The following is a 20,824-nucleotide window of genomic DNA, read 5'->3' as shown; positions in this document are numbered from 1 at the left end:
ACGGGTACACATGCTTATCATCAGACAGGCATGACTTCAGACTGTGGCGTGATAGTGTTACCAGGGTTATCATTGTGTTTTGAGATCAATTCTTTTAGATCATATAGTCCCGTACATAGTGTAACCTACCTCATTAGTTTTCTGAAACAGTTCAGTCACTGTCACTTTCTTCAGTCAACAGCAAGAGTTACATTCGGTGACCTTTACTGTTATGCTGCTATGACTATTTTGGTTTTCCAAAATCAGTCAACATAAAGTATTTATTTATCCGTCTGACTATCTATCAGTCTATATCTATCTATCTAGTCAGATGATTTTATCTCGGAAGGGGTGGCCACAGACAAATCGTTTCAGTGTACCCCTATCCTCTGCCACAGGCTGCTCTTCCTCCAGCTAACAATATCCTCACGCATATTACCTCCCCACCCTATCCCTCCATATTCAGTCTTTGGCAAGAATATTACCTATGTCGCATATCCACAGGTATAGTATCAAGCATTGGTTTGCGATGGCACAATAACAGGCGGTTCACCCTGCAGCAGCTGCGTGACCTGGGAATGGGAAAGTCCAAGCTGGTGGCAGCCATGCACACGCAGGCCACGCAGTTGGTGGAAGAGCTCAAGAAACAGGTAGACAGTCCGGCGCCCTTGCCTCATGCCTTCAATGTCGCTGTCGTCAACATTATATGGCAGATGGTGGCCGGTAGGTTGATTACAAGTACAATTGTACGAGATATATGCGGTAGCATCAGGACCCTAATATCAGACTTCGCTAAAGTCGCTGAAGTCTGTAGGCATGAAGTTGGAGAATCAGGGTTTCACTAAAGTCCACAGAAGTGAGGCACCTCGTTTCAGTAAACCATTATGATCGACAGATGAACGCTACTGCTCCTAGAGATGCTCCTGGAATAAAAAATGTAGGAAAATAAAGAAACGGACACATTTCTACTGTACAGCTTCAGTACGCATAATTATTTACATTTCTCAAAGTCTTGGCATTGCACGCGTGTGCTAGTCTTGCTTCACTTTTTAATAGCAATGAACGCCAACACTGGGTGCCAAGTAGCTCCAGCACGGCCAACGTGCGGCTATCGAGTACCATGGGCAAGTTTTTGATTTGACATTGTGTCCTTAGCATCACCAATCCATAAGTGGAGCTACTGGTTTAAATTCGGGGTTTTCTTTTTCCTTGGCCATCTAACAGGCTTCTGGTTACACTACTTTTGTGGTAGTGCACATGCGAGTCATAGTTTCTCCTCACCCTGTACCGCTATCTCTAGATGAGTACTGCTATCTTTGGACTACATGAGTAACAGTGTCACTACGAACAGTTTCATGTGCACTGTTCATTCAGTCAAACAAAGCTTCAAAGTACCAACTTACCATTGAACAAAGGACTGTGCTCGGGATGAAACCCAGGCTACGACTTCCTTCTTGTCAGGAGTGGGACTGAGGGTGACCAGAAACTGTGGTTATGTGGCTCGCAAGTGTACCTTTCAGGAATGAAGGTAACTACCCACATCATACCCCCAGAGATGACGTGCATTATATCAAATCGGAAGAATGATGTGCTTTCCATTTACATGAAATGTAGAGTAGTTTTGATAAAATGTCTAAAATAGTTCATGAATAGTTCATGAAGCTTTGCTGAATATTACATTACCAATGAATATCACGCAACCTTTCTACCTCGGGGTACTACCAATTTAACTCGCCACCGGGAATCCACCCGAGGTCTGAGGGTTATATATTTATCACAGAACCCGCAAGCTTCATTCATCTTAATTAATTGGTGCATTAACTACATCGTTTTATATTCCAGGTACACAGTTTGCACCGGGGGATCCCAAGTTAAAGGAATTTGAAAATATCATGGACTCACTGCTTGAATCTCTGGATCGCATCGCCATCCCTGACTTCTTCCCTTGGTTACACAACATCCTGCCGTCCTGGTTCATGGCACGCATGTTTAAGCTCGATATGGCGGAGAATACTAAGAAGAGGTTCCTGGACTTCTTCAGTGTGAGTACCAGTCACTTATTTCCCTTTTACCCGTCTTATTCTATTTTCTCTTCCATTCTCCCATTTCCTTCCTCTTCTTCAATCACACTCCTTGCTTTTCACCCCGCTGTTCTACCAGGTGCTCTGCTTTCCTCTCCTTCTTTCCCTCTTGTTTCTTCTCCCTTTTCTTCCCCCTTTTGCCTCCCTCTATTCACTTTATTCCTATCTCACTATCCCCCCCCCCTCCTCTCTACTAATTAACTTCATTCTGCCCAGGAAGATTCGTGGTGAGGGAGATAGCAAATAATCTCTCTCTCTCTCTCTCTCTCTCTCTCTCTCTCTCTCTCTCTCTCTCTCACACACACACACACACACACACACACACACACACACACACACACACACACACACACACACACACACACACACACACACACACACACACACACACACACACACACACACACACACACACACACACGCACGCACACACGCACGCACAGTCTGACCTCTGACCTGCTGTGGTTAAGATGCAACTTCCATCACTCTTCCCAAACCCCTCTTAAGATGGCGCCTGCCCAACAAGTCTCCTGCTCCTGAACGGTTTCATCTGAGACTCCATGGTGAAAGAACGAAGTGGCTACACGTATTCTTCATTTTGCGAGATAGCGAGTCAGCTTAGTTCAGAAATTTGGAAAAACGGTAAAGCAATGTTAAAGTGATATGTTAGAGGGTGGCAAAGTACGACTGGAAGGGTGAGCGCTAAGGCAATATAAGCAGAGGAAGTGGAAACAGAAGTGTCGGGTAATGTTGATAGCTAAAAAAACTAGGATGAGTAATGGTGAGACCAGGCGAGATTGTAGTGCTGGCTTCCAACCATTTAAGAGAAAAGGCTAAGGTGAGTAACAGTGATAGGAGTGTAACTTCTGGGAATAGGTTTCACGTTCTGCAAGATTAAGTGTAGCATGAGCCTAAACTCAGACTTGTCGGGGATTCATTGATTAGGCATCAGGAGAAGTTTTGTGCTAAGCATTCCGGGAGGTGGTGTTTTTGCTTTCCTGGGTGTAGGATACAGGACGTGACTGAGAAGGTTGATTAACCAGTCGGCAACACTTCAGGGGACTCGGTTTAGGTTACTCTAATGGAAACCAACAATGTAGCTTCAGGCAGCTCAGAAGAGATACTTCGGAAGGATGGGGACTTTGTAAGGCAGTTCAAGGAAAGCCGCAGAAAGTTGGGTATCTTCGGTTTTGTTACAAAGATTTAACGTTGGTTTCATGATCCTCAGTAGAATGGTAAGAATCAGTAGTAGGTTACGTCTATGTACAAAGGAGGGGGTGCTGTTTGTTAACTTTTTGGGCACTTTTTTTTTTTTTTTAAGAGCTTGTATGGTAGAGGTAGCCTTCAACTCCATTAGGTAGGGTTTAGGTAGGGTTCTAGATGACGGGGATGCTTTAATTAATGGCATAGTTGTTAACAATTCAATCCATGAGGCTGATGTTTGCAGGGTAAGTGAGGTGATGTCAAATCACCAGGCCTGTCAGGTAGACATGACCTCACCTGAAGTACAGGTACTGTAGACAATCAGGGGATTTCCGAGGATAGAGGGGAGGTCACATCAATGGTTTATAAGTGCTGCAGTCTCTATTGATGATCTAAATTAGAGGTTCTCAACCTAGGTACACGAACCCACAAGGGGTTTGCAAGAGGGTTTCCAGGGAGTACTTGGATGGCTGACGAAAGTGTATTAAAATCTACTGAGGGAGAGGGAGATAGAGTACGACGGTTATAGAGGCACATATCAGGATGCCTCACATGCAAACAGCAGCTGTGAGTAAGGATGGATGTACTGTCCCATTAGAGGCAGCTGGCCGCAACTGAGGCACGTACCGGTACTTGTTGCTCCTCTGTCTCCAGATATTTTTGTTTATGCAAATGAGGTAAGTTCTTAACACAGTGATATGTATGCTAGTGAGGTTTTTACAGTGTGATAATGATTTTCTTTACTTAGTGATGCTATGGCATTTTGGAAACTCATGTTTGTGACTGGTTGTATGTCTGGCTACTCAGCAGCAATTCTTAGATTTTATTGGTGTTGATGGAGGTATGTACTCTCTCAATGCTTTCTAGTTAGTTTGTTCTTTTGAACTGGTGATATTATGACTGCCTGAGACTGTTTCTAATGTGTGATTTTACTTAAGATAGTAATAATATGACTGCCTGAAATTGTTTCTAATGTGTGATCTTACGAAGGCAATGATAATATAATTGCCTGTTGGTGTTTTCATCGTTTGATCTTTTGATATCATGACTGCAAGAAATTGTGTCTAGTGTGTTGGTAATGCCTGAAGCTGATTGTACAGCGTTATCTTACGGCGATGATAATATAAGTGCCTGATGGTGTTTTTATTATATAATCTTATGACGTGGCATTATTATAACTGTATGTCAATGTCAGTGCCTTTACGTAAGGCTTTAGTTATGTAAGTATTTTCTATGACAGTTCCGGGTACCGTTATGGCCTCATCAGCGGAGAAACGTCAAAATGATAAAAGATTTATTCACTATGAATTCGCTAGTATCTTAAACAACGTGTGTGAATTTCCTCGTTGTGTTATGTGCCACAAATGCCTAATCACTGGAGTGCATGAAACCAAACTTTCTCAAGTGACATTTGAATAGTCGTCATTCATATCTGAAAAATTAGAATGCTGCATTCTTCAGGCATTAGGAAGAGGAAATGAAACAAGGACGCTTCGATCGTTTGGGACAGTTCAGTCAACAAAATGAATCTGGGTTACATGCATCGTGCATTGTAAAACCGAGAATTGTACAGCATTGCAGAGAAGTTAATCACTCCCTGCTGTTACGATATAGTCTACCGTATTACTGGATGTGATGCTGAGCAGGTCACATCGGTATCCCTCTCAAATGACTGTTCATCTACGAATATTAGATATGTCTGAAGATTTTGAAAAATGATTGCTGAAATAAAAGTCATTTTTAAGCAAATTTTCCCTCCAGCTTGGTGAGTCGACTGACGTGACTGTTTGTGCACTCCTGGTGCTTATACATCAGTGGTAGGGATTTTGTGGAGGATTTCCTGTTCTGTCATGCTTTAGAGTTGACTACGAGAGAAAAAAAAACATCTTTCATGAAGCTTCTTTTTTATTTCTTTTTAAAGGGTATAATCGCAGAACACCGAACCACATTTGACCCAGACAACCTGAGGGACCTGATTGATGGCTACCTGATGGAAATGGATGAGAGGAAGGACGACCCTAATAATACATCTGATGGTTAGTTTTTCTTCAAAGGGTGAAATATTTATTTACATTTTTAATCCCTCACGATGGTAATGCCTTCTTCCTTGTGTTCTGCCTGTTTCCACACACTTTATTTACCTCTAGAATTATTTGTGTGCCTTAAGGGATTAAAAAGGGAACTCCACTAACATTATACACTGTTCACTGCGATGGAGGTGGTGACAGTCGGTATACTGTGTATATATATATATATATATATATATATATATATATATATATATATATATATATATATATATATATATCCATGAGCAAAACCCTACTCCTACCTGACGCATCCCCGGGTCGCGGATATACTAGGTACCATCTTAGATGGCACAGACCATGGGACCCCCTGTACATATATAGGGCTCCATTGAATAAACTGAATATGGTGTTACAAACATTACATGTCACCAGAAACCATGTGGCAGGGAGGTAAGATTATTTGTCACAATCCTCCCAACCAAACATGTGTTCTATTGCAAAGTATTTGATGGGCGTTCCTGTTGGATCGTCATCTACTAAAGGTCCAACCACACTGCCTCCTGTGCTTACAGGTAGTGTGCCACAGAAAGTGAGTAGGCACTGTCTCGGTAAATTAGAGACCTGGGCATTAAACAAACTGAAATCCTTGAAGATTTATACGTACAATGTAAGAAGCCTCGCAAAAGATCACAAACCTGATATCTTAAGGACTGAATTAGAAAACTTTAGTTGGGATTTTGTAGGTTTGAGTGAAATCCACAGAAAAGATGAAAAGGTAATTCATCTCCAAGACACCAAACACCAATTATTCTACAGAGGAAGGGAAAATGAACAAGTTAGTGGTGTAGGTCTTCTAATTAAAAGAAATTTTGCAGACAACATTGTCAAATTCAGCAGTGTATCTGACAGAGTAACATGGATTGTAATTAATGTATGCAAATAATGCATCGTGAAAGTAGTGGATGTTGGAGTGGCCCTGGTGAGAGAGGATAGTGTTTGGAAACTCCCTGTACTGTTGTTTGCAGATGATACTGTGTTGTTGAATGAAGACGAAGGGGAGCTGCAAGGCTTGGTGGATGAGCTTGGTAGAGTGTGTAAGAAACGGAGTCTAAAGGTGAATGTAGGGAAGAGTAAAGTGATGGTCTTTGAGAGAGGTGAAGTTAGTGAATGTACAGTGAGGTTGGATGGTGAGGAATTGGAAAATGTGAGTACGTTTAAGTACTTGGGTAGTGTGATGAGTAAGGATGGAGGTTTGGAGGGTGAAGTGCTTGAAAGGGTACAGCAGGGAAGAAAGGTTGCTGGTTCTTTGAAAGCAGTGATAAGAAACAGGGAAGTGAGCATGGAAGAGAAAAAGTTACTACATGACAGTATTGTGATACCAACTCTAACGTACGGAAGTGAAGCTTGGACATTGTTGGAAGGACACAAGTCAAGAGTGAGAGCAGTGGAAATGAGTTAAATAAGAGGAGCCTGTGGGGTCACGTGGAGAGACAGGCTGACGAATGAGGATATAAAGGAGCGTTGTGGTGTGGATGTCGATGTGATAGGAAGCGTTATGAGGAACACACTGAGGTGGTTTGGCCATGTGGAGAGGATGGAGGGTGAAAGACTGACGAAGAGAGTGTATGTGAATGAGGTTGAGGGGGGAAGAGGGAGGAGGAGGCCGAGGATGAGATGGAGGGATGGGGTGGAGAGGTATATGAGAGAGGGGGGTGTGAGTTGGGAGCAGGGCAGTGAAATGGCGGGGGACAGGGCGACTTGGAGGCGATTTGTTTGTGGCCACCCCAAACGGGATTGAGGCGTCTGGCAATAGATAGATAGATAGATAGAAAGTAATACAAGTATATGCACCGACTCTTCAAAGCCCAGATGAAGAAATAAAAACATTCTATGACGACATTTCCCAGATTATGGAAAAAGAAAAGACCACATATACTATACTCATGGGAGACTTCAATGCAAAAGTTGGCAAATCAAAAAATGGAGATACATGTATGGGAAAATTTGGAGTGGGAGAAAGGAATGAAAGAGGTGAAATGTGTAACATGAGAAAAATGAACACATTCTTTCTCAAAAGAACAAGGGGAAGATGGACCCAGGGAAGTCCAATTGGAGAAGCAAAGAATGAAATCGACTGCTTAATAGCATATAAGAATAACACGATCATAAATGTCACGGTTATCAACAGAGTTAATGTAGGATGTGACCACAGAATGGTGGATTGCACTGCCAGATTTTCAGAACTGAAAGAAAGAAGATTAAAAATAAAAATATATGCCAATAAATGTAAGCCAAAAAAAACAGCCTTTCAGTTAGAAATATCGAACTTATATCAGGCTCTAAGTTATGCTGAATGTGACACTGATGAGTTCAGTGATAGACCAACAAAAGTACTAAGAGAATCTGCGGAGGTGGTAGGTAAAAACAAATACAACCAAAGCCAAGAAATATATAGAAAAGACACTCGAGCTCATGAAAGGATGAAAACAAATGAAATTGAAAACAAAGAAAGATGAAAAAGAACGAGGGGAATTAAATAAGTTTATCAACAAGAGACAGAGAGAAGAAAAAAGAAAGAAAAACGTGAATCCAATAAAAGAAACCATCAAGAAGGGAAAAATTCTGAAACAGGTCCGAAGTAAAATGGCATTAGGAGGGCAACAAATTAAGTCACTGAAAGAAAAAAAACAGTGAAGTCATCAAATGCAGGGATAAGATGGTAAAGAGTTGAAGAATTTTACAAAGAACTGTATGCATCAAAGACAACAGTATCAATAGCTGAATTTTCAGCTGACACAAGTGAAATACCTGAGGTAACACCAGACGAAGTAAATTTTTCTCTTAAAAATATCAAAAGAGGGAAGACTCAGAAGATAGAATATTAGCAAATTTGCTGTTGGATGCAGGAGTGGAAGTACAAAACAGGCTCGCCCATTTTTTACTCAATGCATAAAAAAGAAGAAAATTCCTAAAATATGATGTAATGCAATAGTTATTTTACTTTACAAAAAAGGACACTCAAAGATCTTAGTAATGAAGAAAGCATTAAGGGAGCCGAATGTTAATCGCCAGCCAGAATATGCTGTTGGCCAAGTTACAAGGGTGGCTGCCTCTCCCCAGCGGGAGGGTCAAGGGGCGATACCCCCCGGGAGGGGGCTGGATGATGGGGCCCCCAGGGGGGGCAGGGAGTGGTGCCCCCCTGGGGGAGCCGGGGGGGCGGCGAAACCCCCCGACTCCCCCGGGAAGGGGGACGCCGTCCCTTAACCCACCCGGGGGAGAGCAGGAAGATTTTGGACATACCTTGATACCCTGAAGGTTTCATGTTCATAGATCAAGCCATTCATGAGGTATAATGAGAGCACACACACACACACACACACACACACACACACACACACACACAAGGCCGTACGCGCGCGCGCGGGCCCTAAAGGCGGGCGAAAACTATCGACCCATTAACTTATTGTCAGTTTTTTACCAACTCTTCACTAAAGTCCTTGCTAATAGAATAACAACAAATATGGAAGAAAACCAACCTCGTGAATAGGCAGATCTCTTAAATATTCATTCTCTGATCATTTACACAGTGATTTAGCTAACTGAGAAAACTACAGAATATATTAAACCACTGTACTTCGGTCTGTTGATTACGAAAAGACTTTCGACAAAGTGGAGTACATAGCAATTATAAATTCATTGCGAGAACAAGGAGTAAATACGAATATTGTAAAACTTCTTGAAAACATATATAAATAAGGAATTGCTACAGATGAATTACGCAAAGACTAGGAAAAAATTAAGGATGAGAAGGGCGTGACTCAGCAAGATACAATTTCACCAAAATTATTTACAGCATGCCTAGAAAGTATTTTCAGAAAGCTAGACTGGGAAAACAAGTGAGTAAACATAGATGGACAAAAATTAAACCATTTAAAATTTGCAGATGACATTGCCCTAATCATAAGAACAGCAGACACTGCAAGAAATGTTAAATGACCTGAACTGAGGAAGTCTCAGAGTAGGGCTGAAGATGAACTAGAGTAAAACTAATGTTTAATCCAAATACACCAAAAAGCGTCACCAGAATAAGCGAAGAAGCTCTTGAAGAAGTCGACGAGTACAATTACTTGGAGCAAATACTAAAACTAATGAAGGACCATGATGCATTACAACTGGATGGGAAGCTTTCTGTAAACATACAGACACCATGAAAAGTAGCTTACCGGTAAAGAATGCATGAAAGGTAAAGTATGTAACTAATGTATAATTCCAGCTATGACGCACGGTTGTGAGACCTGGAAACTGTCAAAATCGTTGGAAAAACAACTAAACCATTCTCAAAGAGCAATGGAAAGGTCAGTGTTCGGAATATCTTCAAGAGACAGGAAAAGATCACCTTGAGTGAGAGAGCAGACCAAAGTTAAAGACATTATAGAAGTCTTTAGAACAAAAATGGAGGTGGGCAGGTCATGTAGCAATAATAAGGGATAAACAATAGAGCAAGAGGCAAACTGACTGGGCTCCAAGAGATTGTAAGCGTAGCAGAAAAAGGTCAGACATGAGGTGGAGAGATGAGATGGGGACGATTGCAGTTAAAACGTGGCAGAGATTGGCTGTCAAGAAATTCGTGGAGAAGGTTGGGGGAGGGGGGCCTTTATTCAGCAGTGGACTTGCATCGGCAGATGATGATAATATATATATATATATATATATATATATATATATATATATATATATATATATATATATATATACTGTATAGTGTTGAGAGCTGGATTGCTAGCTAGATTGTGCTGCAGACTTCCCCTACTTTTCTCGTATTTTTCCCAGCTGCATGTCAGAGTTGCCAGTTAGCCCTCTAGTTGTGAGCAGAGGTATTTTTTAAGTCGTACATTAATTTCTCTGCTCTTTTTCTCCATAATGTTTTATTAAATGCGATTGTTAAATTATGTACTTTTATCTCAGTTTGAATCCTAAAGCATTTAGAGTGTTATCCTGTGTACGTAAACTCTGGATGTTTTGGATGTCTCTGAGTTGGTAACTGTTCCTCGTCGAGTGAACTCGTAGATTCGAGTATATTGCAAGCTTATATAAGGATGAGGAAGAGACGAGCAGTTTCAGTCAGTTTTCATTTCAGTTTGAGTGTCGTTGTGTCAGTGCAGTCAGTGAAGTTTGCATATCTTCGGTACTTGTGAAAATAGTGAAGTGTTGGCAAGCATTAAGTGTCGGTGCAGTTAGTGAAGTTTGTATAACTTCAGTACTTGTGAAAATAGTGAAGTGTTGTTGGCAAGCATTGTCAGTGCAGTTAGTGAAGTCTGTATGTCTTCGGTAATTGTGAAAGCAGTGAAGTTGGCAAGCATTAAGTGTAATTATTTGGAAAGTAATGACAGTGAACTTAAGAAGCCAGTGTTTATTTATGCCTTACCTGGTCTTGTTGCACACCGAAAGGCAGACCATAGGAAGAACAACTCTCTGGGCAACGTCTGTCCTATACTGTACTATTGCTGTTGACGCCTGCGGCAGTGTGGGACGGGGACGTAACAGTGGCGTCAGGAGCGTGGATCATACAGAACTGCAGTGAGTCTAATCTTCGACACGGAGGCAGAAGGTGTACAGACACGAGGCCAAGCAAGGCAAGAGGAGGCATAGCTGGCTGCAATTTACTACAAGCACAGAATGAAGGACAGACAGAACTCAAAGAACAGTTACAGGCACATAATAAAGAACTCAAAGAACTATTACAGGCACAAAGTGAAAAACCGAAAGACCGATACGAACAGCTTCAAGAGGAATTACAGGAGCAACAGAGGGAATTACAACTGAGGATGCAAGGACAGCTGGATGCTTCCATGGGGGAAATGAAGAACAGCAACAGTTTAAGAAGGAAGTGGATGCCAAGCTAGAGCAGCAGAAATATGAGGTAAGCAATAATGTGATGGAGTGTAGACATCATGTAGACGACCAGCTGAAGCATGTAGACAGCTATTTGAAGGTAATTTGTGAGAGAAATGGGGCTGTAGAGAAATATTGCACTGCTGAGCCCCAGGTTAGTGTACAGGGAGCATATGTAGAAAATAGACAGTGTATGGTGGATCTGGGCGAATCCCAAACATCTAAAGGTAGCATTACAGGGCTGAATAATCAAACTGCTGAAGTTTTAAGTCCTAGACTTAATTATGATGCCCCAGTTTTTAGGCCCCAAACCAGTGAAGTGCATGGCTATAGTGGGGGTCCAGTTAAAAAGCAACCTCAGGAATTTGATGGTAAAGAATCTTGGGAAGCTTACCGTGTGCAGTTTGAGTTACTTGCTGATCAGAATGGTTGGGATGATAGGCAGAGGGCAGTGCAGATTGCTACTAGCCTCTAGGGTGCCACAGTGAAAATTCTGGGCCTGATGTCAGTAAAGGAGGGGAACAGTTATCAGTCCTTAGTAGAAGTATTGGAGTGCAGATATGGAATCATGTACCAGACTGAGGTTTACAGAGCAAGATTCCAGACCCGTGTACGGGCTGGAGGAGTTTCCCTACAGCAGCCTGCTTGTGACCTGGAGAGTATGTCATACAAGCCATACCCTGGAGCAGCACCTAACCTGTTGGTTATTCTTCTGAGGGACCAGCTCATCGATGACCTTGATAGTGCAGAGTTGAAAGTGCAAGTGAAGCAGGCACAACCAAGAACCATGCAAGAAGCACTAGCCAGGGCTGTAGAATTTGAGTCCTATGTCAGGTCCAGTACGTCCACTTTTCAGGCAGGTCGTAGTGCAGGATTCAAGGCAAGAAAGGGGCAGGTATGTGAAGTGGAAATATTTGAAGGAAGTTCCTGGTACTGTGAAAAGCCAGGACATAGGAAAGAAGACTGCTACAAGTGGAAGAGGGAACAGGAGAAGACCAAAGGGGGTTGCTGGTTCTGCTGGAAGCCGGGACACAAGAAGGACGATTATTACAAATGGAAGAAGGAGCAAGAACAGAGCAGTGCAATGAAGTCTTCAGTTGTAACAAAAGGGTGTTGGACGTGAAGTGAAGTGGGACACTTCAGTTCTGAGTGTCCAAAGAAGAAAAAGGAGGATAAGACGAAGGTTGCAGAAGACCAGAAAGAAGCAGAAAACAAATGGAGGCTGGAGTTAAGGGGCAACCACCAGCCGGCTTTTCGTAAGTATCCCCACTACCGAGAAAATGCAAGAGTACTGCAATCGACAGTCTGCAAGTAGATGGAAGAATAGATGGAAAGAAGTGCTTTCTGGTGATTGATTCAGCCTAAGAACAGACATTTCTGAGGCCTGATGTGTTACATCAGTATCTGCCTGAGTCATCAGAACAACTGTGTGGCGTAAATGGCCACTGCACAGAACTGAGGAGACCCCTGGATGCCCGGACTGAAGTGACAGGGCTAGAGGCTACTCTTCCAGTGTATGTGGCTGACATGGAGGATCCTTGCTTTCTTAGTCTGGACTATCTGATGTCCATGGGATGTGAGCTGGACTTTTGCTTCATGAAGCTGAAGGTTTCAGGAAACTCAGTTCCTGTCATGGCAGTGAAATGTACCAGTTCTGGTGGCGAGGTGAGGGTGCTCCACACTACCGTGACACCCCCAAAATCAGAACTACTGCCTCAGTGTAAGGTGAGCGGCTCTTTTGATAGCTGTCTAGGGGTAGTGGAACCTGATGTACGGTGCAAGACGAAGGCTGGAGTAATGGTGGGGAGAACTTTGGTGGAAAAAGGTGCAGGTGAAGTGCCGGTTGTGGTGGCCAATTTCTCCTATGAGCCACAGAAGAAGAAATTCTGGGATTGTGCCAGGTGGTGGACCCTGAATGGCATCAGAGGAAGGCCTGTAAAAGGAGGGTAGTCAAAGAAGATGGGTATCTGCCAGTCCGCTTACAAGACCTAAATTCATGGAGTTCCCAATGCCTGGATGGCTCACAAGTGCTGAAGTTCAGGCAGCTGCTGACGAAGTTTGCTGATGTCTTCTCCACCGGAGACCTAGCTCTGGGGTGCACTGATCTGGTGGAGCATTCTATAGATACTGGGGATCACCACCCGATTAAGCAGCCAGTGCAAAAGATGGCGCCAGCTCAACAGCAAGAAATGGAGTAGGTAATGAAGAATCTCCAAAGTCAAGGAGTGATAAAAAAAAGTCCAGCAGTCCTTGGGCATCAGCAGTGGTTCTGGTAAGGAAAAAGGATGGCTTAATAAGGTGTTGTGTAGATTTTCAAGCCCTGAATGAAGTGACAGTGAAGGATGCATACTCCTTGCCAAGGATTGATGACACACTGGGTGCTCCATCAGGTGCCAAGTGGTTCTTCACCCTAGACATGAAGGTATGATATCACCAGGTCAAGGTTGCAGAGAAGGACAAGGAGAAAACAGCCTTTTTGGATGGGCAGGGTTTATGGCAGTTTAAAGTGATGTCTTTTGGCCTGTGCAATGCCCCAGCTACTTTTGAGTGTCTCATGGATCGTGTACTGGAAGGCCTGCATTGGCACACAGCTCTTATCTATCTGGAGAATGTAATTGTGTTTGAACGGACTTTTGACCAGGAATTGGAGAGGCTGTCAGAGGTGCTCAACAGGATCTGGGCAGCGCACCTCAAGCTGAACCCCAAGAAGTGCTATTTGTTCCAAAAGGAAGTGAAGTACCGGGTACCTGGAACAAATTGTAGACAAAGGCGGAGACAGTACAGATTCAGAGAAGGTGGCAGCTGTGAAAAACTGGCCGGTTACAACTTGTGTGAAGGACCTATGGAGTTTCCTGGGCCTGTGCACCTAGTATCGGCATTTTGTCAAGGTCTTTGCAGAGATAGCTGCACCTCTGCATAAGTTGTCAGGGAAGAGGCAGAAGTTTATGTGGAGAGCAGTGACCCAGAAGGCCTTTGCTTAATTCATGCATGTGTTGGCAAGTTCTCCAGTATTGCCATACCCACATCAGAGTCAGCCATTCATTCTGGACTGTGATGCTAGTGACCATGATATTGGTGGAGTCCTGTCACAGAAGAAGGGTGACAAGGAGTATGTTGTGGCATATTACAACAAGAAGCTCAGCCCATCACAGCAGAACTACTATGTGACCCATAAGGAGCTCTTGGCAGTAATGAAGAGCTTTGATTTCTTCCATCCCTACTTGTCTGGATCCTACTTCATCATAAGGACCGACCATGCAGCACTCAAATGGCTGAAGACGTCAAAGAATCTGGAAGGACAATTGACACGCTGGCTCAGGAAGCAAGACCAACACAGTTATGAGGTGCAGCACTGTCCTGGGTCGGTACATGGCAATGCTGACAGCCTGAGTCATCAGCCTTGTGACCCAGAGTGCCGGCAGTGTAGTAAAAAAGAAGATCATAGTAAGAAACGCAGCCATACTGCAGTGACAGGGCCAGCGTCAGATGAAGAAGACCTCAAGAGGACGCAGATGGAGGATGCAGTTATATAACCAGTGCTAGAGTGACTGCAGCAGAGTACAGTGCGACCATCTTGGGAAGAGGTTTCTAGGTTTAGCCCTGCAACCAAGAGTTATTGGCGTCAGTGGCACCTTCTTCGTTTGAACAATGGGCTACTGGAGCATCTGTGGGAGACACCCAATGGCCTCAGCAAGTATATTCACCTAGTGGTTCTGAAGAAGATGAGGTCTGAGAACTTGGAGGAGTCCAATAACCAGATTACTATTGAGCACCTGGGAGTGAAGAAAATTCTAAGTCAGCTGCAACAGAGGTTCTACTGGACTGGTATGCGGCAGGATGTTGAAGAGTGGTGTCGGGCCTGTAATGTATGTTGTGCCAAGAAGGGACCCAAGAAACGTGGTTGTCCCCCTCTTCAGCAGAACCAAGTGGGTGCACCGATGGAAAGAGTCTCGGTGGACATTGCTGGACCTCTGTCACTTACTGAAAGAGGAAACCAGTATATATGTGTTGCCATGGACTACTGCACAAAGTGGCCAGAGGCCTATGCTATCCCTAATCAAGAGGCTGCATCTGTTGCTCAGGTGTTGGTTGACCAGTTTTTCCTGTCATTTTGGGATGCCACAAGAGCTACATTCAGACCAGGGTAGAAACTTCGAGTCTGCTGTGTTCTGTGAGTCCAGCACGTTACTAGAGATCAAGAAGACTAAGATGACCCCACTAAGGCCAAAATGGAGAAACTCAGCTGGACCCTGAGACAAGAACTGGCCAAGTACTACGTACAGGGACAAATGAAATGGGACCAGAAATTACCTGTGTTGCTGATGGCATATCAGTCCGCATCCCATGAGTCTACTGGCTACACCCTTGCAAAACTGATGCTGGGCCAAGAGTTATGTTTACCCATTGACTTGTCAATGGGAAGACCACCTGGTGAAGAGTTGCTTACAGACACCTCCAGCTATGCGAAGCATCTTCAGGAAGCTGGCTGAGGTACATCATCAAGCCAGAGGAGCCCTTAAGTTTTCAAGAGGGGTGATGAAGTGCAAGTATGATGCCAAGGCAAGTGAGGTGAGCTTCAAGGATGGTGACAAAGTTTGGTTATACAATCCTCAGCGGAAGAAGGGACAATCACCAAAACTGCAGAGCCCATGGGACGGGGCTTACACTGTGTTGGACCGCCTATCAGACGTAACGTACCAGATTCGGGGAGGCAGGAAATCTCGCCCAGAAGTGGTACATGTGAATCGTCTGTGGCAGTACCATGGGCCAGAACAGTACAGCTGGATCATCTCCGTGGAATCGTGCTTTCCCACAGCCGAGGATGTTGAGGAGGACCAACGAGCGGAAGTACAAGAGGATGGTGGCAGTTTCCCAAGGGCAGAAGTGAATCAGGAAGGGGACCAAAACCTTCCAGGAGGAGAGGACTGTGTGGAGGAGCAGGCACGTCGTCGGAAGCAGCATAGGAGAAGACCTTATAAGTTGAAGGATTATTCTGTGTATAGTTAGATATTTCATTAGGATTAATTATGTTTGCTAATATTCTGTAGTTTTGACGAGACGACAAAAGGACTAGGGAGGGGGTTGCGTTGAGAAGCTCCATTGCTAGCTAGATCGTGCTGGAGAAATCCCAAAGTTTCTCATATTTTTCCCCGCCATATGTCAGGGTTGCCAGTTAGCCCTCTAGTTTTGAGTGGAGGTATTTTGTAAGTTGTACATTAATTTCTGTGCTCTTTTTCTCTCTAATATTTTATTTATGTGATTTTGTTCAATTACGTACTATTATCTCAGTTTGTATGCTAAAGCATTTACAGTGCTATGCAGTGTAAGTAAACTTGATGTTTTGGATGTCTCTGAGTAGGTAACTGTTGCCCGTCGAGAGTGTACTCGAAGATTCGAGTATAATGCATGCATATACAGTATAAGGACAGGGATGAGATTAGAGCAGTTTCAGTTAGTCTTCAGTTCAGTTTGAGTGTAATTAAATGTCAGTGCAGTCAATGAAGTTTGCATATATCGGTACTTGTTAAATAGTGAAATGTTGGCAAGCACTAACTGTCAGTGCAGTTAGTGAAGTTTGTATATCTTCGGTACTTGTGAAAACAGTGAAGTAAAGTTGGCTAGCATTAAGTTCAATTATCTGGAATATAAAGACAGTGAACCTAAGAAGCCAGTGTTTATTTACAAAGCCTCAGCTGGTCTTGTTGCACCCCGAAAGGCTGGCCATAGAAAGAACAACTCACTGGGCAAAGTCCTTCCTATACTGTACTACCGCTATTGGAGCCTGTTGCAGTGTGGGACAGGGAAGTAACAATATGTGTGTGTGTGTGTGTGTGTGTGTGTGTGTGTGTGTGTGTGTGTGTGTGTGTGTGTGTGTGTTTCAAACAAAGATGCACATAAATATACGTGGTATAGAGGGAATGGAGATCGTGCTAAGAGGAGCCTGATTGATTACGTGCTCGTAGAGATGTCGATGCTGGGAAGTGTTGCTGATACGACGACAGGAGAGGACGATGAGGAGGTTTGTCGGATCATATGATTGTGGTATACAAGATCAAGCTGCGTGGAGTGAGGTGGACCATGAGAAAGAGGAGTAGTCAGGAGGAGAGACTGAAAGTCGAGAACCTGAGGATGAAAGAAGTGGCAGATGAATACAGGGCCAAAGTAGGGGAGGAGTTTGAATCAGTGAATTAGAATGAAATGGATCTGGACAGCTTGTGGAATGCATATAGGGATTGCTTAGAAATGCTAAAGCGTTGTACAGTGGGGCAAGAGTAACAACAAAGAAGAAAAGTGCAGCATGGTAGGATGAAGAAGGTAAGAGAGCAGCGGAGGAAAAGAGGAAGAAGTAGCTAGAATGGATACAGGACAGGGGTTCAGTTGAAATAAGAACTGAATATACTGAGAGCAAGAAGCACATAAAGAGACTAGTAAAGAGGAAAATGAAGGAGGTAACTGATGATCTAGGAAGAAAAATGAATGCAAACTACTCCGAAAATAGAAAGTTATTCTGGAAAAAGGTGCAGAAATGTAGAGGCGAGAGTGGAAAGAAATGTGAAAGTATGAAGGAGGGAAGTGGTAGATTATTAACCCATGGGGATAAAGTAAGAACCCAATGGAAAGAATATTTTGAAAGTCTGATGAACGGAAATGAAGAGAGCAAAGTGACTGTTAGCATGATTTGTTTGGGGGCTGTACAGAAAAGGAATGCGGTGCTAAATGGTGACACTGGCACAAGTGAGGAACACAGAGAGGCAGCTGAAAAATGGGAAAGCAGCTGCGGTTGATGAGGTGTGTACAGAGATGATTAACTCCCTAAGTGCCGGGTGATGTTATATATCCGATGTAAAATCAGTGGGCCAGGGAGGCCGGAGAACGGCTATAACCGCAAGAGTTTTTGCGCCACAGTGTGAAGTGGCCGCCACTTGATCTCGTCACCAAAGGGTGGGGAGAGCCTCCTGGCACCTGAGGCAAGCATACCTCAGTCGTCTCTGTGCCTTTGCCAGGTGTAGGACAATGTTTTCTTAAGCCTCTCGTCCAATTCTGTTCCTGCCTCACATGGACACCTTGCCTCATACACCATTGCCAAGCCTCTTTCCAAGGATACTAGGAAAGGGCTAAGTGATAGTGCCATAGGGCATGTCTTGGATTCAGCTGTGTCTAGTTTGTCTAGTAATGGAGAATTTATCACGTTGAGAGCAAAGACAAAGTCAGGGCTGCTAGCACACACGCAAATACCGCCTGCCTCGTGGCGAAAAATTACGTATATTTTTTACGTCCTTACTCATCAACGCAACCACTTAGAGAACTGGGGATGCATTTATTCGCAAGAAGAGTTGGTGAGTAATATGGTTTTTAATTTGTTTCCCTCACTACTATACTTTCCAAGATATTAAGGTTTGAAAACAAGCAACTTTGGGAAAAATGCCCATACAGAGGGGCAGGTGGTAGTATAAATCACCAGACATCCAGGGGTTAAGTGTAGTGGAGAGAGGGAAACGAAGTGCTTGCTGGGGATATATAAGGAGGCATAGATGAGTGAAACTATGCCAGTAGAGTGGAAAAAGGCAGCAATGGTATGGTACCCCGGACAAAAAAAGTGGTGAGAGAAGTGAGTACAAGAATTACTGTGGTATAAGTCTATTGAGTGTTGCAGGGAAGGTATATGGAAGTATTACTGTAGAGAAATTAAGAGCGATATCAGAAGTCCTAGTGAGTGACGAACAGGGTGGCTTTAGGAGTGGCAGAGGATCTGTGGATCAAATATATGCAGTGAGACAGATAGTGGAGGCTTGTGAGAAGGATTATGTAGTGCTTATGACATTTATGGACCTGGAAAAAGCATACGACAAAGTAGACAGAGAAGGGTTGTGGAAGGTTTGCACGTGTACAGAGTAGATGGTAAGCTGCTGCCGTCAAGAGTGTTTTTGATGGTAGTGAGGCATGTGTAAAGGTAAATGGGCATCTAAGTGAATGGTTCACGATCAGTGTGGGCGTGCAAAAAGGTTGTGTGATAGTACTGCAGCTATGTGAATATACTGTGCCTTTAATGATGGAAACATGAAATTTAGCACACTTACATTTATGCCTTAATGAAAATGAAGATAATTGGCTATAGGACCATCGCAGATTTGTCCTGTGACAAAACTGGAGGCCATTTTCCAAGATGGCCACCACTGGCTGTTATAGTCCCTTTGAAATGGTAGCTGAAGTTCACTGTAGTGATAGTTGAACTGATTCATTCGTATTACCGTAAGTACATCACATCAGTAGTTTATATACAGTAAGTCTAGATTACTGTATGTTAGTTTGTTTACCGTAACACAGCCAAAACGGCACACCATAACGCATTGTGTCATAGAGGAGGGTATGGTTAAAATGTCCTAACTTGAAGAATAAAACAATTTCCAAGCCAGTCAGACCAATGGTTCCATAGTTATGGTAACAGACCCTGTTGGCCAAGCAAGGATGGTCAACTAAACTATACTAACTGTACTATACTACACTACACTACCTACGCTACCTACACTACACTCCATTAACTACACTACACTACAATAAATACATTACACTAACTACACTACACTACATTAACTACACTAACACAACTACAGTACACAAACAACGCATCACTAATTACACCATCTACACTAACTCCACTAACTACACTACACTACACTACACTACACTACTGGCTTACAGGTCGCCGAAGGTGGCCTGTATGTAAGCAAGTGGTAGATAATTTCAAATATTGTTATTCTGAGAAATCAGTCACTGGAAAGTCCACCACAGACACAAAGAGCAGTGCATCGTAGAACAGCACTCCAACACTTGCAGTGTCCTCTGCAGCCCTTCTTGCAGCCGCAACATATGTGTACCCTACAAGCTTTTGTGGCTTCTGGTAGTGTTGTTCAACATATTTCCCAGACACCCTGGACCTTATTCCATCCCCATTCACATGGAGATGAAAACTCTGGAGCTGCGATAATCATCTGTGCCCAGCAGTGACCAGCCTGATAGGCAGCCCCCTTGATGTGCTGGACGAATGCAGCCTGTGTAGGATGCAAACCATCAGTTAGTCTGCCTTTCTGGGAGAAAAGTTCCTTCCTTGACTCGTTGACACACTCCTGCCTGCTGGTACGATCATAATTATAGCAGGACCACAAATCACTCCAGTGGTCCCAGCCATTCCTCTGTTGGCTGTGGGCTTGGTCTGGTGGCCAAGGTGCAGAATGCTGGGGTGACATTTCCATAGGTGTTCCAGGTGTCCCATGCTGTCCCCTTGCCCCTGCCTCAAAACTTGACACCGTGTTGCACCAAGTGAAAGCATGGAACATTGGCAAGACGACACACCGATCAGGACCAACTGCTTTTGAGCTGCCATATCCGGAAAATAACCCAATATTCTGTCTTTGAGCTTGGTGGAGTGGATGCGTCCTGCTATCTCAGTCCCAAGTAACGTCAGTCTAATGCTGTACTGATTCACCAGGCTTTTGAGTTTGAAGACCGGTGCAGTTACAGAGTCCTTGCAGGCATCTTCAATATAGAATACCGGTTCAGCAAATGCAAAGCCATGGTTTACTGTGTCCTCATCACACTCTTCAAATGGTCTGGTTTCTCTTGCTCTGTTTTACAAGGAGA

At 43.6% G+C, this 20,824-nt stretch overlaps 1 protein-coding gene across 1 annotated transcript in view; it reads left to right on the top strand.

Annotated features, from left to right (window-relative positions):
* LOC145398654 (cytochrome P450 2L1-like) overlaps nt 1-20,824 on the top strand; it is a 112,574-nt gene that overhangs the window by 16,026 nt on the left and 75,724 nt on the right. The window contains exons 4-6 of the mRNA XM_080271460.1: nt 484-702; nt 1,822-2,021; nt 5,185-5,299. Of these exons, the coding sequence (XP_080127586.1) occupies nt 484-702; nt 1,822-2,021; nt 5,185-5,299 (534 nt within the window). The remainder of the gene's footprint in view (nt 1-483; nt 703-1,821; nt 2,022-5,184; nt 5,300-20,824) is intronic.

This window comes from Coenobita brevimanus, chromosome 46 (genome assembly GCF_032717465.1).
Source record: "Coenobita brevimanus isolate Jiangsu-jjx chromosome 46, ASM3271746v2, whole genome shotgun sequence".
NCBI lineage: Eukaryota > Metazoa > Arthropoda > Malacostraca > Decapoda > Coenobitidae > Coenobita > Coenobita brevimanus.
The sequence above is the reverse complement of the archived record's forward strand: the minus strand, read 5'-3'. Positions and strand labels throughout refer to the sequence as shown.